We start from the raw sequence: 13747 nt of genomic DNA on the forward strand, positions 1-13747 counted from the left end.
TCCCGACAAGCGATTACCTGGAATCCGGACCCCGCCAACGGAATTCGAAAATTCCGCCAACAACGCGCAGCGCCGCTTTGCCGCGAAGCCACAGCGCTGACCATCGGAGGCGAATTCAACCAGGTAAGTCTAGGGAATTCCTTTTTATCTCCGTCGGCGGACTCTTACCACTGTTGCGTGACCACGCGAACGTAGCCCCAGAAATATAATAATCGATAGGTAAATTAGGAGCGAAATTCAAAAGCGGATGGTTATGCGTGATTGAGAGAATATTGTTAAGGATGCGCGATGCTGGTGGCACGCGTGGGAAAGATCTTGGGTAGAGCTCGAAAACAGGAAGAGGACACCAATTAGCAGACCCCGAAACGAATCGCGAGTTTCTTGTAAGTCACGTAACCTCTTGAAAAGGCCTTGTCCTTTTGTTAGTCTTAGGAGCGTCGATCGACTCCAGAAATGCTGGCGACGCTAAGGAAGTCATAAATTTCCTTCAAGGGTTGTTCTCTCGATCCTCGGAGCAGAGCCTATTTTCTCTTCCCACGTAGGCACCCCGCTGTGTAACGGAAAAGCGCGACTCCACCGAGTTCCCACCACCACCCGAAGACGGAGGGAAAGTTAGACGCCGATTCGCGGGGGCGTGTGTGCATCGGAAGGACGGCCTACCGCTTGGATCTGATGCGTCCTTCACCCTGATTGGACTACGAGGATCTATGGGAGGACTAGGAGGATTTGGCCAACGACTTCGGCGAGGACCTCGGAGGTGACTTCGAAACGCTACGATTTTTCTTATGTCATTGTGTCTCTAACCGGCCTTCGGACCAGTAAAATAAACTACGAAGTTTACCTAACAAAAGAGTTCTCTTGTCTAGTTTTATTAAAATTCCCACACTCCGACAAGCAGAGCGGTTCTGCGCTCCACGGGCACCAACCCGCGTTCTTATCTTAAATTCCCCGCTAAAATACACGACACCACGCCATCAGTGTTACATCGGGATTCCGTCGGCATTGGCACGTAGCGCTGTCGTCGTGGTTAGATGCCGGGATATTCATCAATGGAAGGTTTGTCGAGCGCTTGCAAGAGGAGCGGTCCCTCTGGTGGCGAGTACGGGAAGCGATGGGCTCCACTGACTCCACATACTATGTTAGTTTTAATGCCAACATCGTTTGTTAAAGCTCGAAATTTTAAAATTATTCGCGAGCAAACTACAATGGAGAAACATCAGCTTATGAGGACATTTATATCAACTGCATTGGATTACACTAAACATCCAAGTGAAACAACCGCCTCGATGTTACAACGAAATCTTGGTGTAAGTTTCACTCAATTTTATATATTATTTTCAATTTATATATTACGTTATCAATATATTATTCTTAATGTTATTATTACGATTCTCCTCATTGTCACTGCCATTATATTTTTCATTATTAATACAAAATTCTGTATGATTTACGTTTATTGGAAGTTGTACAAGTTTAATGATTTATATAGTAATTACTGACATAGGCAGAGAATGTCATCTTACTAATATATTTCACAAATAAAGAAGATTGTCCTAAAAGAAGTAATTGGAACAAGATTACTATCAATTTAATAAATATAGTCAAATATATTGTATAGAAAGTTTATAACAAATAATGATTTGAGAACATTGTTTGAAAAAACGAGAATAAACTGACAAAATTAAGGATTATCTTTTAATAACAAAAACTTATGTTTAAAAGGTAATAAGCGTATCATTGGATTTAAGTATATTTGACCCTGGAACCAGCATAGCAGCAGAATTCTATGTTAGTTTGCATGAACTTATGAATTCTTTGGCATCAAGGACCACTTTGATTTGGAGTGCGGTCGATGTTTTACAAAATGCTTGTCGAAATACTGCTGCAAGACAAGCTCTCATTCACATTTACAAATTTGCACCTATATTGGCCAGATTATTGGAGGTATATATACATTTACATTCTATTAACAAATACATAACTATATTATTTTGAGTTTTTATTATATTATTTTCATGACAGAAAATTAAAAGGTTGTATAACTTTTAAAAATCTAAAAATAATATGTTTTAAAATTCTGTTTATATACAGGGTGTTCGTTCACCCCTGGGAAAAATTTTAATGAAAGATTCTAGAGGCTAAAATAAGACGAAAATCAAGTACACTAATTTGTTGATGGAGGCTTCGTTAAAAAGATATTAACAATTAAATTTAAAAATTTCAAATCTTTCCGAAAAAATTATTTTCGATTGCGGGGGTCAATTACAATCATTTTTGGTGAATACGCATACCTCCGAAATCGCATCCACTTTCGAGTAAAAAAATCGGGTAGGTGCTGAAATTTTTTGGTGAAAAAAAAATTATTTTCGGTTGCGGGGGTCAATTAAAATCATTTTTGGTCATTACACATACCCTCGAAATCCTGCACACTTTCGAGAAAAAAATTCCTTACCGAAAGTCTAATTAGGTGCCCAAATTTTTCGACGAAAAAAAAAATTTCAAATCGTTCTAGAAAAATTATTTTCGGTTGCGGGGGTCAATTACAATCATTTTTGGTGAATAGACATACCCCCGAAATCTTGCGCATTTCCGAGAAAAAAAATTCAGTATGGGCGCAACTTTAAATGTTAATAACTTTTTAACGAAACCTCCATTAACAAATTGGTATTCTTAACTTTCGTCTTATTTTGGCCTGAAGAATCGCCTATTAAAATATTTCCCAGGGTTGACCGAACACCCTGTATATAGAAATATTTATTTACAAATATAAATATGTTTTAGGCTAATTTAACAAGCGAGAAAAGAATACAGGTATTAAAGTTACTTCAAGAATTAACATACGGCATAAGAATTTCTTGGCAAGAAACCCATTTACCTTATTTAATATCAATATTAACACAGTGGGTTACACAGTCTAAAGAAGAAGACATTATTGCACTTTCATTAGGTGTATTAGTAAATCTTTGTTACAAAAATCTTCCAGCAGTGTATACCTTGATGAGGACAATAAATACAAAGACATTTATGCGAACATTGTTAAAATTGCAACATTGCAATGTTAACATCAGTGTACAGTGTTGTAAACTTTTAATTATACTAGAGCATTCGAATACAAACATTTCAGAGAAATACATCTTGGATTTTGCTGCTGTTACATTCAGTACTCTCATTACTGCAATGAAACAAAAGGACGTTTTGCTACTGAGACACGTCATAGATTTCTTTAATGATGTTTCACAAAATGAACATTCTCACTGTGTGTTACTTACATATGTATCGTGAGTTATTCAATAATTTATATTTTAATTGTATCATTTTGTATGGAACGCTGTTTCACTTTTTTTTTTCTTCAAATTAGTTATGGCAAAGATGTGGAAGATGTATTGGTTACATTAAAAGACAATGCGGATCCAGAATGCGTCGCTCTTGTAATGGAATTTTTATCATCATTAGTAAAATTAAAATTACATAGTTTAGTACCCTTGTATCCTTTATGCGTGAAAACAGCTATGACATGGGTTCCTGTGGAACAGGTATGTCTTTATTTTTTAACCATGTGAACGCCCAGTCGTTAGTTCTGAGGGCGTTAAGAAATTGTTTGTTCTATTATAATAAATATAAAAATTTATCAAAATAATTATTTTTAAACTAGGTGTGTTCTAAAGCATTAACGTTGATCAGAGTAGCTGTAATTGATGCACGACGTACCAAAACATCTGCCGAAGTTTTGGCAGAATTGGATGCTTCCGTTTTGATGCTAATTATAAATTTAAAAAACAACGACATTCAAGGGACACAGGAATTGAGTTTGGAAACAGAAACGAGACTAGCAGAATTAATGCAATTATTCCAGGAAATGGTTAAAACTGCCCCGCTTAGAGCAAAAGTCATGCAGTCCTTGAATGAAAATATGATACGTAAATTATTAAGCCCAATGTTGGATTCTGAAACATGTACTGCTGGTGATTTTCCAGAAAATTTTATTCAAGTATTCTTTTTTTCTCACCATATGATAATGTTAACTTCTTGATAGATGCAATTCTATTATTAAACTTTTCAGAATCCTACTACAAATCTATGCATCCACGTATTAGCTTTGACTGCTGACCTGGCAGCTCATAATTCAAATTGGTTAACGTTATATTCTGAACTGCGTCGAAAAAAACAGATTCAAATGACAATGGCACATGCGCTATTCACTGGCGATGGAGATGTTAAACAAAAAGTTTTACAATTGGCGTCGACTGTAGGATTTCCTCAGGAATGGTAAGTCTTATTGCAAAACATTCAAAGCATCTTTCACCGTGTAAATGATATTAATAGAAATTACTAATCAAATATGTTATTATTGTATTTCCATTATTGACTGCATAACACTGTAACATGAGTATACATACATGTTACATTTTTCTCTAATTCTAATACTATATTCGTATATTTTATTTTAAAGAATTTTTAATCATCAACTTATTAAAGATAGATCACAAAAATCGGTCGCTGATTTCAATCACATCTTTTGAACGAATTCTAAAAAAAGGGTATAACTTGTTAAAGAGTTTGTACGATTTTTATCGTGCTTCGAATAAGTAAAATACGTCTTCGCTTAATAATAAATTTTTAACGTTAAATACAATTCGCAAAAATATTAATAATAGTAATAATGTATTGGCGCAAAATGGTTGAACGTATGTCCTTTTATTCTCGGTTTGGATTCACAAAAAAGAAATGGTTAAGAAGTGACAAATTCCATTGCAAACGGTTTTTGTAAAATCAAATATTTTTGGCAGCATATTATTTAAATCTTTGTTAATGCCAACTCTAGACAAATTCACTGTTGCACGTAAATTGTATCCCATGTGTTTTGTGTGACAAGTGTTTGCGCGGTGGCAGAATGTATGAAGCAATTGGAACCTCTGATATTGGTACAGAGTACTCCTGGTGCGGTAACAAATTTTGGAAGCAAGATGTCCATCACTTCAAATAGCGATATGGCGCCACTTTTCTCTTTCGCGCAAGAAGAACGGCTCGACGCGTTTTTAACAAAATTGGAAGTAGCTTACGAGACAAATCAACTAGGTGATATTACCACGTCTGCAGTAATGGAATTGTATGAATACAAGGTACAGTACTCCTTGAATAAGTATCCATTTTTCATACCGAATAAGTGGTCAAAGAGTTACCACTACTTTTTTTGTTTTCTCTATTTTTATTCTGAGTTTTATCTATTACTAGCTGTCGCTCGCACAGGAAACCGTTTACTTCCCTCGGAAATAGATATTGTTTCTCCATAAAACCTTTGAAGCCCCCATTCACCTTTATAGAGTTTTAATTTTATGTCATGCCGCCATCTTACATTTCAAAAGACCTTCATAACGACACCCATACCGATATTTAGGCGTATTTACCTACACCATTGCAACGGTCTAGTGATAAGATAATAATTACGTACTTACATGTTAAATTTGAAGTTTCTAGATCCATTTACGAAAATAAGGCAACTTTAATGCGAAATAAGTGTATCAATGAGCATTCAGACCAAGTATCAGGTAAATCCGATCACGAACAAAATATGTCCCATACAAACGTTGCAACCCCTTTTCACCCCTTCAGAGGATGAATTTTTTAAAATGCCGAAATAGGTGTTTGATTAATTATATCAAAAAGCATTAAGGTCAAGTTTGAAGCAAATCCAACCACAAATAAAGTATTTCTCGTACAAACGTTGCAACCCCTTTCCACCCTTTTAGGGGTATAATTTCTTAAAATGCCGAAATAGGTGTTTGATTAATTATGTCAAAGAGCATTAAAACCAAGTTTCAAGTAAATCCGACCACAAATAAAATATTCCTCATACAAACGTTGCAACCCCTTTCCACCCCTTTGGGGTTGAGTTTCGGAATATCCTTCCGTATTCCTTGTATACACCATAAAGGAAGCCTCTGTGCAAAACTTCAACTTTTTATGTCCAAGGGCTTAGCCTGGGCGTTGATGAGTCAGTGAGTCAGGCCTTTCGTTTTATATACAGGGTGTTCGGCCACCGCTGGGAAAAATTTTAATGGGGGATTCCAAAGGCCAAAATAAGACGAAAATCAGGAATACCAATTTGTTGATGGAGTTTTCGTTAAATAGTTCTTAACGTTTAAAGTTCCGCCCTTACAGAATTTTTTTCTCGAAAATGCACAAGATTTCGGGAGTATGTCTATTCACCAAAAATGATTGTAATTGACCCTCGCAACCGAGAATCATTTTTTTAGAACGATTTGAAAAATTTTTTTTTCGCCAAAAAATTTCAGCACCTTCCCGATTTTTTTTTCTCGAAAATGCGTAGGATTTTGGGAGTATGTGTAATAACCAAAAATGATTGTAATTGACCCCCGCAATCGAAAATAATTTTTCCAGAATGATTTGAAATTTTTGAATTCAATTGTTAATAACTTTTTAACGAAGCCTCCGTCAACAAATTGGTATTCTTGATTTTCGTCTTATTTTGGCCTCTAGAATCCCCCATTAAAATTTTTCCCAGGGGTGGCCGACCACCCTGTATATAAGAAGACTAACAATCCTAAATTATCTTTTCCATTGTGGCTTCGTAAAAATATTACTATTGGATTGATAAGATTATTCTTTGTATCTTGATTATCTTTTATATATTTTGTTTTGATTTCCTCACCGAATAATAGATGTAAAGCGAGGTTCCTACTCGAGGTTAAAAAGAAACTCTGTTCTTGAAATTGAAACGTTATTTTTTCTGGTTAGATTCGGTGACTACTTAATGAAAAAGAATTTAATGACTGTCACTATTATTTTGTACGATATATCCTACTCTAAATGCAATCTATATCCCGTATTCATTATCGGTTTGCAATATGAAAGCTAGCAGCGATGAGACACGCTGAAAGGGCTATGCAATCCAGTTTAGAGGCAGCAAACAATCATGGAACTAGTTTACAACACAGACTTGCACAAGTAGTAGCCGAATCGACTCGATTGCATCAAATGCTGTTCGACACACAACAATGTTTGGAAGGAGTGAAATCTATGTTAGCAGCCAAGTTCGCTGAAGCAGAGGAACAGAGTAAAAAAGCAGTCGCTATTAAGAAACAGGTTTATATTTTTTATAACGAATTTGAAACGGTAATAAAAAATGAAATTTATATTGAAACTGAATTGAAAATCGCATTTATAGGAGATCGACGCATTGAGAAAAATAGTGACAGAAAAGTGTGCCAGTATTGATCATTTAAACATAGTACTTTCACAATATAAGCACGAACTAGAAACCAGTATTAATAGGATCGATGAATTAAATAAAAAAATAAAAGAGTTGGAAGTTGAATGTAAAAATGCGGATGCAAGGACTAGAGAAATGGCTAATAGGAATGACGAGTTGAACAAAATCCTCCATACAATGCAAGAAGAACTTAATAAAAGGGATCAGGTAGGTTTGTATAAATCTATTATTACGAGGGAGTTGTTAATTCATGATCGGTATTAAACAGGTAATAGAATCGAAAAACGCGGAAATTCAATCCAATCAAAAAAACATTTCTGCACTTCAACAAAAGACTCAACAATTATCACAATTAGTGCATACATATGAAGAGAGTATTGCAGAAAAAGAGGAGAGTCTTAAGAAAATGAGAGAAGAACTGACGAATCTAAGCCGCATGCGGGACATGATTTTTGAGATCACTGCCAAGAAAAAGGAGGATTTAAACAAAAGCTAACATATTACATCTTTACTCTAAATCATATATTGAGAATATCAAACCATATTTTTATAGCAATATTACAAACAAATTTTTATTCGAACTGTTTTTTAAATATATTTTTTTTATATAAAAAAAAAAAAAAAAAAATAAATGACATTTACGTGTACTTGTATGTACATAACATGCGTATATTAATCCTCATGTGCTGTGAAAATGTTCGGGTTGAATTTGCCAAAAATTAAAATTAAATTAAACAATTGTAATAATGTATGATTAAATTGTCCACTCAAATATCTTAATTATTGCAAACAATGCGAGAAAATGTTACTTGCATTAGTTGCAGGGTTTAAGAAAGTTCTTGCAAGGGTCTTGCAAGTGAAGAGATAGAAGAGATATAGTGGTTAACTTTTTTTTTTTTTTGAATCATATGTCTAATTTTTTATACTCGATTTCAACGATTTATTTTCCAAGAAGATAATGACCCAAAACACATCTAAAAAATTTATAACGTGTCACGGATATTTGGACGAATAGCAACAAGCTGGTATCCTTAAAAGAATGGTGTGACAACCATAATTACCGGGTCTCAATCCTATTGAATTATTGTGGGATGAGCTAGATACGAAGGCAAAAGCAATGCTCCCAAGAGCAAGGAAGACATATGTTGTAGAAGTTACAGAAAGCCTGGGACGAAATATTGATAGTAACATTAATGAAATTAATTCAGCGAATGCCGAGAAATTATTGATGAGAATGCTCCTATTATTATTATATATTCAAGTTTATTGTGCAATTGTAACATAAGGGAAGCACAATCAATAAATATCAGTTCGGTGTTTTTACTTTCGTATATTATTTAAATACGTTATCAATTTTATATTTCTATGAATAACTTACGAAGTATAAAGTATTTTTAGTTTGACATACACGATTTATTTTCACACAGAGCTTTCATATTTTAATACAAAAAAGTGATAATAGTTATAGCTATTCTTCTTTTTCTTCTATATTTGTACAATCACCTACATTAAATTGCTTCCCTAGTTAATTGACAATTAAAGTAAAATTGTTCGACTTATAATAATAATACAATTGGTTAACTTTATATAAATAGAACTATATATTATTATTATTCTTAGTGAACTGACTACTCGAAAACAATTACTGAATACTGAAAAAGACAGAAGAAGAAGAAGAGGAGGAAATATTACAGTTACATGTAAGTAAAAGTGTTTGTAGCTTAAGTACAAAAAAAAAAACAACAAAAAGTAACAAATTTTCCTGTTTTAAAATATAACTCATCGTACAAATTTATATGCAATAATCACAATTTTTAATCAACATTGTACACGAACAAAGTGCTGTAAATTATATTTTATTACCGTATTCGTATATTATATTTATATTTATTTTTTAAACAAAATAACGACTTTGTATAGATTATTAAATCGTTATTCTACATGAAAGGCAACAATTTTATTCCTACGTAAGAATTAGTTTTATAAAAGTTTGCAGTGCATTAATATAGTAATCTTTATTAAGATATTTTGTATGTTAATTTTCTTGATATCTTTGTATTTTCTATGAAGAAATTTGTATCATTCTATTTTTATTTTAAATTTATGTATGATATTATTATTGATTATCACCACGAAAAGTGTAAAGAAAAAATTTATCACTCTTTGTTGTTATAAAATGAAAATATAAAATTTTTGTTTAGAAATCATATTTCTTCGTTTTATATTGTATGTTACATTCATATTACATATGAAACGCTTACATGTAAACAAGAATATAGATTTTCTGTGCTTTTTGCACATAAATATAAAAAATATTTGCAATAATTTACACCTTCTATATATATATATATATATATGTCATGATATTAAAATAAATTAAATTATTTCTAGGTTTAATATAACATTAATTTTCTTTCGAACTAATTATTAAAAAATTAATTTAAATACCAAAAATCAAACATCATTATCAAAAGTTATATTGTCATGTGAATGGTTTCATTGGAATGTCATATACAAAGTACATTTAATATTTAGCTAATATTATAACAAATACTCGCGTATGAAAATTTGTCATTTAATTCCTAATTTGGTGTTATTTTAGCAAATCAATATAATAAATTGTACCAAGGTGTAGCTTGTTCATTTACGTAAAATTAATATTGTAATAAACTTGGAATTGAAAGAAAAAATTTGTGCCTAGCTGACAGAAATTATTACATAATAATTAGTAACTAAAATGAACTAACCGCAATGCGGTCTAACGATAAATTGTTTTCTATATTAAATGTTTCGTGTCCAATAAAGCTTTGTCATCAACTACCTTTACTCCATGGTTGTTCTGTAGCAGATGCGAAGATCAAGTAAAAGCAATTGGTCGTCATGTTTATTCCTGCTGCCAACCAAAAGACTGTATGCCAACGTGCTAACGTTTCCTGTAACAATTTACTCACAATAACTTTCGCCTAAATAATAAGAATCATTGCAAATTTCATTATACTTACATGTCCCTGAACTAATTTTCCAATTATATACGGTGCTAAAAATCCGCAAGTATTTGCTGCTGTATTCGAAAGGCCATAAAGTGTTCCTGCATAACGCGGTGCTAAAGCAATATGATTCATTTGGTTCCCGGCGTAAACTGCGCCCTGCAGAGACCCTAAGCCAGCAAGCATTATCATTACAGCTGTAGAATCGCATCCAGCCCATATAGCACCAAGAAAACTGAGACTGGGTCCTAATGAACCCACTGTATTCCATAACTTAAATGATGCCAAAGGAGATAGTAACTGACGGACAAGGAGGGCATCTGCGAAGCTTGATATACCGAGTCCGACTAACCAAGAAGTTAAATAAGGCAATGCTGAAAGAAATGCATACTGTTGCATATTGAAATGCAAGATTTTTTCCATATACGTTGGCAATTCTGTCAAAAGAGTATAAAATGCCCATGACTGTCCACATTGCGTTATTGTTATAGCCCACATGGGTAAGGATGTAAATACTGATAACCAAGGAACATCTAAATCGTAGTCCTGTTTCAGACATAAGCAAAGTAAATTTTAATTAATAAAACAATCTGTATCCTACTAATGTAGCAAAAATAAAATGAACCTCATCTTTCTTTTCCACAGTAGCTTCGATATATGCTCTTTCAAGAGGGTCAATTTTTGGATGTTGCGCAGGCGTATCGAATACAAAAATTAACCAAAATGCATACCATACTATGCCAAGGCTTCCAAATAAATAAAATGCAAGAGGCCATCCATCCCAAAGTTCAAATGAACATAACCACCCGCTTACTGGTAAGGATATAACAGTTCCAAAATTTATGCCTACGTAAAAGTAAATATGATAAATTAAATGTATTGTATATTGTATATTGTGAATGAAAAAGTAATTACCTGCATACACTACAGCAGCGAATTTATTTCTCTCCAAAGGAGGTATCCAGTGTGCTAGCATACTATGCATTGCAGGGAATGTAACACCCTAGAAAGTTAATTAATTGCATTTCAGATGTAATTATTTTTTCTCCTTTACAAGGAACATTTACCTCAGTTACTCCTTCTGCTACTCGCACAATTAAAAACGGTACTAATCCTGCATACGCGGCAAAAGGGCTAATTACAGTTAGTACAGCAGTAAAAAACACCCCTAATCCATATATTAGCTTTCCACCAAATTTTTCTGCCATTCTACCACCTGGGACATTTGTAACCACATAGCCAAGGAAAAAGGCACCCAATATAAGACCTTGTGTCTTTTCATCCCAATCGAATTTTCCAGCTTTCTAAAAATTAAAATTTAACTAACCAGATAAAGACAAAGAATGTGGGTGTGCAATATACGTTCCGGCCGCGTACAAGGACATATCAAAAGTGATAAATCTGCATGAATAATACATATGATAATAAATATCTGAGTAATACAGGCATTTGATCTGTGTCAATACTATACACGTACAATATGCTATACCATGTATATAAACTTTAATTCTATATTTAATGTAATAAAAGCAACATATTATATGTATATTAAATAATTATTTAATTGTGTATTATATATAATGTTATGTGACTTAATACGTGTAATGAATATAAAATATTAATAAATAATTTAATTGAATATCAATGAAAATTAAAGAAATTAACATTAAAAATAATATAAAATAGTAATTGTAATATAACAATTAATATAGATGGTAAATATTAAAAAAATATCAAAGCACCTACTGGTATAAATATTCCATTACTAGATTTTGTATTATTACAAACATCGGTAGTGTCATCATCATGATGTATCTCTGCTGTTTGATTAACCATTGAAATAATAGCCACGGATAAATTTACTCTCATAGCATAGACAAGAGCGAAACCTAGAAATCCTAAAAAACCTAATGTATACCTTGCTTTTAGGCATGACTTTGTATCTGATGGTTTATCTGGCACGGTAACTGAAAAGAGAATTACATTATTACACATAAATATGCTGCTTTTTGTATGACAATACTAATTAATGCAATTGATATACATCAAAACTCTATTGTATTTTATTATTTTGAAATTGAATCAATTAATACAATTATTTTAAGAACATAATGGGTTTTGCATTGCTTACGCAATAAATTAATCTAACGTTTGCATTTTTTATAATGTTAAATCTATTACTGTACATATATGACTTCATCTGTTATTATCAATTAATTATGATCTAGTTTAACAAGTTAACTTTCCAAAGTTACCGTTTACATATGGTTATGCTAGAGTATATATTTTTGTTTCATATATTTATAGTTTACTATTACTGCTCATTATACAGTATTGTCTTGGAAATTGGCTGGTTGCTGTCCCTATCACTTCTCAGAACTGGTTCAGGCTCGTCTCTTGCTAAATATGTTTACGTTTCTAAGCTTGCGATATATTGATATGTTATGTTATGCATTTTTTTCTCACTTAACTTTGATCAGTTTTGGTTCTGAATGTCAACCAATATCCAAGACATTATTGCATGTATAATGCATAATAATGTTTGAAGCTAAGGAGTTACGATAAATGATAAACCTGGTTGCTATTTAATTATATTTTATAAGTATTTAAAGTTGCTATTTCTAATACCTTATCTATAAATATTAATTATACTCTTTGTTGCCTTATTGCAAATGAAACATGCCAACTCCTCAGCTCCCAACAATGTGCGAAGTCGTTTTGCGTTAACCTGGCACATCTTCTGATAATACATTGTATAATCTCTGGTTCTTTCTCATTTTCAACATCTATCATTATAATTTGTTTTTATTCTATTTATATGTTCCGTTTATTGTTTATCGCGAATTCTTCGCGCGCCAATTATTACAATCGGTTAATAATTTTGAAATGTAAAGGGAACGTATGTATATTTTCGAAAAATAACCGTCAAAAATAAAGCGCACGGAGTTTGACAGGTGACAGGTGACAGTGCCGCGAAGAACTAATGCGTCGTCTAATCAGTCTTTTGTTTCCAAACAATGCCTCCAACAATTCAAGTGAACGAAGGCGATAAACGCGATTGAAAAAAAACAACCGTTTCTCACGCATGAAAGAAATAATATCCTGAAACGAACAGAGTGATAGAACATTAGTGAGAAACCTTTTTCCAGGTGATCGTTGATGCACAGAGGTTGGTCATCTCTCGAGACACTAGGATCCAGCACCTCCATGTTGTCAATGCGTTATTTTACAGAATCCGAAACATTCACGATTATTCCTGTTTTCTCTGAATCCGACACATTCAGTTGTAATACCAATCTAGCAATACGACTATTAATTGATTTTGTTTAAAACTCGAGACATACAAAGTAGCCCATCGTTCGCTGCCATCGCCGTTGGCGTTTGAACTGCTACCAGCGTAGCCAGATTTGACATAATTGAGTGCATCAATCATCTAGTAATGACGAACTTCCTTTAGCGCCTAACGCGAGTGGTGGTTCGCGCAATTTCAGGTAATCGAGAAAGCGAGTGTGATCCTTTCCTTCTCGCT

General features: G+C 33.2%; 2 protein-coding genes across 2 annotated transcripts; one reads left to right on the forward strand and one right to left on the reverse strand.

Annotated features, from left to right (window-relative positions):
• The first annotated feature begins 1201 nt into the window (after nt 1–1201).
• LOC122397224 (protein CIP2A homolog) lies at nt 1202–7744 on the forward strand. The gene is made up of 10 exons (XM_043396246.1): nt 1202–1307; nt 1723–1944; nt 2782–3278; nt 3359–3533; nt 3653–3988; nt 4061–4266; nt 4874–5120; nt 6874–7104; nt 7187–7438; nt 7500–7744. Exons 1-10 carry the CDS (start codon nt 1206–1208, stop codon nt 7725–7727), a joined length of 2496 nt encoding a protein of 831 aa, XP_043252181.1. The 5' UTR covers nt 1202–1205; the 3' UTR covers nt 7728–7744.
• Nucleotides 7745–9624: 1880 nt separating this feature from the next.
• LOC122397228 (sialin) lies at nt 9625–13742 on the reverse strand. The gene is made up of 7 exons (XM_043396259.1): nt 13358–13742; nt 11965–12185; nt 11286–11522; nt 11134–11221; nt 10844–11064; nt 10234–10764; nt 9625–10164 (listed from the first exon to the last, which is right to left on the reverse strand). The coding sequence occupies exons 1-7, from the start codon at nt 13425–13427 to the stop codon at nt 10045–10047; spliced, it is 1488 nt and encodes a 495-aa protein (XP_043252194.1). The 5' UTR covers nt 13428–13742; the 3' UTR covers nt 9625–10044.
• Between the last annotated feature and the right edge of the window lie 5 nt (nt 13743–13747).

This window comes from Colletes gigas, unplaced genomic scaffold (genome assembly GCF_013123115.1).
Source record: "Colletes gigas isolate AHSC1104 unplaced genomic scaffold, ASM1312311v1 Colletes_gigas_Sc00009, whole genome shotgun sequence".
Taxonomy (NCBI): Eukaryota; Metazoa; Arthropoda; class Insecta; order Hymenoptera; family Colletidae; genus Colletes; species Colletes gigas.

Coding starts and splice junctions, on each gene's coding strand:
- LOC122397228 (XM_043396259.1), bottom strand. CDS start 13,427: ATGGAGGTGCTGGATCCTAGTGTCTCGAGAGATGACCAACCTCTGTGC. Junction 10,765..10,843: donor CTGTGGAAAAGAAAGATGAG/GTTCATTTTATT, acceptor TGTCTGAAACAG/GACTACGATTTAGATGTTCC. Junction 10,165..10,233: donor GAAAATTAGTTCAGGGACAT/GTAAGTATAATG, acceptor AAATTGTTACAG/GAAACGTTAGCACGTTGGCA.
- LOC122397224 (XM_043396246.1), top strand. CDS start 1,206: ATGGAGAAACATCAGCTTATGAGGACATTTATATCAACTGCATTGGAT. Junction 3,534..3,652: donor CATGGGTTCCTGTGGAACAG/GTATGTCTTTAT, acceptor TTTTTAAACTAG/GTGTGTTCTAAAGCATTAAC. Junction 4,267..4,873: donor GTAGGATTTCCTCAGGAATG/GTAAGTCTTATT, acceptor TTGTGTGACAAG/TGTTTGCGCGGTGGCAGAAT.